Source organism: Amphimedon queenslandica, unplaced genomic scaffold (genome assembly GCF_000090795.2).
Source record: "Amphimedon queenslandica unplaced genomic scaffold, v1.1 AMPQUscaffold_11895, whole genome shotgun sequence".
NCBI lineage: Eukaryota > Metazoa > Porifera > Demospongiae > Haplosclerida > Niphatidae > Amphimedon > Amphimedon queenslandica.
In genome coordinates, this window is record NW_003547866.1 from 4,879 (window position 1) to 8,039 (window position 3,161).

General features: G+C 35.7%; 1 protein-coding gene across 1 annotated transcript; it reads right to left on the reverse strand.

Annotated features, from left to right (window-relative positions):
* Positions 1-721: 721 nt before the first annotated feature.
* LOC109588745 (uncharacterized) lies at positions 722-3,155 on the reverse strand. The gene is made up of 3 exons (XM_020004863.1): positions 1,516-3,155; positions 1,408-1,461; positions 722-1,148 (listed from the first exon to the last, which is right to left on the reverse strand). The coding sequence occupies exons 1-3, from the start codon at positions 2,984-2,986 to the stop codon at positions 778-780; spliced, it is 1,896 nt and encodes a 631-aa protein (XP_019860422.1). The 5' UTR covers positions 2,987-3,155; the 3' UTR covers positions 722-777.
* Positions 3,156-3,161: the final 6 nt, after the last annotated feature.

Genomic DNA, 3,161 nt, shown 5'->3' on the forward strand with positions numbered 1-3,161 from the left:
CAGTCATGTACACATTGTACTATAAAAAAGTATAATTTTTAGGAAAGTCAACATTATAGAGAGGCTATAGTGCATATAATGAAGTTTGGGGGCATGGTTTACATGCATAAACTAACCTAATACATTAAGACAATATTACCAGTGTACTGTACACCATATCTGGAGTCAGCCACTTATCCATAAAGGTGGACATCCACTATGCAGCGTTGTTGCTTGCAACTCGTAGTCAAACCTTTGATGTGGTTGGGCAACATGTTGCATGAAGTAGAGAGAGTCTCTACTTCATGCAACATGTTGCACGACCACATCAAAGGTACTTGCAACAAAGTTGCATAGTGGATGCCCACCTTAAAGTCACAAGTGATGGGAACATAACTGGGCACATACTGTCTCAATGCTTGGAACTTCACAACAAAGCAATGGTGCCATTTATTATTATTAATTTTGATAAAAAAGAATCATTTTATCTATGCAGTAACAAAACTTAGCACATAAAACTCACTTGGCTATTTTTAATCATAAGATTGCCATCATTTTACTACAAGCTTGCTGACACCTCTTTTTATCTACAAGGTGTCAAATTAATTTGTAGTTACTTTACAAAGAACTCCTTAAATTTAAATTTTCTGTAACACACAATTACTCATTGACATTGTTCAGCATTATTGGAAAAAACATCTAAAACATTTAAATTATCAATCTGAGCAGACATTTTACCTCATTCAAATTTTTATCAAAAAGATTAGAAAAAAATTATTTTTACAAAATCAATCAAGGTTACAAATCATGTTCATACTGTTTGGATCTTTTTGACAATGACTCCAGATTAGCATCAGAGAGTTTATCTTTATATTTTTGCATGAGTTTCTGAGCAAACTCTGTAGCAGGTTGAGTACCTTTTTCATTAAAAATACTCAAAAACAGGAAAAAAACAGACTCTTTAATTTGAACTGCTTTTTTTACATGCTCAATTACTTCTCCCATTCGCTGGTACTTATTTTGTCCAGTACATGTATCAGTTATAGTATTTCTTTCCCTTTCTGTGATCACATTCATCTCAAGCAGCTTGTCTGCAAAATCAGCATGATCACCAGAAAAATGCTCCTTGATTTCTGTTGTACTATCTACAAGGACTTGATATGCAATATCTAAAATAAAATTTCATAAATAATTTAGGTATATTTAGTCCATACACTATGAATATCAATATTTTATATTGCAACAATAATGAAAAAAATAGAGATGTCTGCCCACTACAGTGCCACTTGCAAAAGAAGAAAGTATGGTCCTTACTTTTTGTGCAAAACTCAGGTAATAGCACAGTATTGCATAGCCAGCCCCTCCCATTGTATTTAAGAAGGAAGGGGTTGACTATAGTACACACATTGCACATTATGCTATACTCACTTGTCTCTAAAATATCAGGTAAATTTTGTAACTCATCATCATGCTGCCGTTTTCCTATCAATTACAAACAAACCTAAGTACTAACACTACCATCAAATTTGATCTTACTTGTCTGATATAGCCAACTCAAGCACTCCACAGCCAGACTTTGGGGCTTATTATTACTAGTGCAACGGAAAACATAACAATTTTGTGTTTTAAGCCATGATGCTACAGCTGCATGCCTTCCTTTACCACAAGGACAGTAAAATGCTCTTTTTGGCTTTTCACATGTACTAAGTTTGTGCTTAGACATTGCTACATCAACTGCTTCTTCTACAGCATCTCTTGCTGGAATATAATCATCAGCTGCTTCACAATACACAGTAATACAGTCAAGTTGTTCTACAAGAACTATGTCACTTCGAAGAAGGTCTGGACATCGTAAAGTGAAATAGTTTGAAAAGTTTGACTCTTCTTCAGCAACATTCCAGGAAGAGTCTTTGTGAGAGAGAAGATGAACAATAATGGCACAAAAGAGGCCCATTGGAACAGCAGCCTTGAAATACAGCAATAATGGGGTTGTATCAGGGAAAGGATTGATGTCAGAGACATTCTTGATCGGAAGAAGTGCTGGCATGAGAAAACAACCTTCATTTGGCATTGGTGCCGCAATCAAAAGATACTCAAAAAGACCAAGAATTTTGCTCTCAAACTTTGGGATGGACTGAGAAATGTTTCTACACTGTTCTGAAGCTTCCATTAAAATCTCAGTGGAAAGTTCTCCACGAGATACTAATGGCTCACGATTAGGTAGCAAATCATTATTCACTGCAGAGTGATCTTTACAAATAGAAACCACAAGGTCTCTAATAATGTTGATAAGACTTTCTAAATTTACAAAAACTAAATCACTGGCAGGTGAATCTGGATAAAAAAGCAATTTATTGAGAAAGCTGAGAAATTTAATAGCACTTAATGATTCTTCTGATGACAAACCAACCTTTAATTGCTGGCCAAGCTCCTGACAATAAGACAAAGAGAGTATCCCGCAACTTTCCTTAGCAACATCATGTAGAAGAACACCAAAGCAATACCACTTCAAAGGGACTTTGATTTCATATGCACTCTCATCCAATATTTTAACAATTTTATCCAAATTAGGATTATGCCTATTATGGTCAACAGTTAGAGCATCACGGCCATCAATTTCATGCAGAAAGATCCTTCCTTCATGGCCAATTATCTTGCAAGAATCATGAAGCTTAAAAACTTGCTTCAACTGCTTCTTTTTTTCCTCAACTGATTCTGTCCTTGTTTCATCATACTCATCACGATGAGTGGCAACAGGTAGGACTTTCAATTTATCTGAAGGAGGCTTGATGCATTTAGAGAGAGTGCTATCATCAGCAATCAGTGAACGATACTGTTGTGCACTAGAGGTTATTGCAGAAAGGAGCTGCTTTAAAACTTCAATAACTGAGAGTGAATACTGGCCAACATTAATTTCTCCCTCAGAAAGCTGCATAGCTGTAGAAGATGGATCATTAAGATCTTTAGATAAATTAACTACTAGAAGTAGAACTGAAGCATAAGGCATAAATGCTGGGAGTAACTTTTGAAATTGAATCTGGCCCCCAGAGTCAATAAAATATAGCCAACGACGATTATGAAGACTTGTTCCTTCTTTTTGACTCTTCTTACACTTTTGGTAAAACTCGCGTACTCTAACAACAGCATTTTTCTCATTACTGAACTCTATTGTAGCTGGGGCA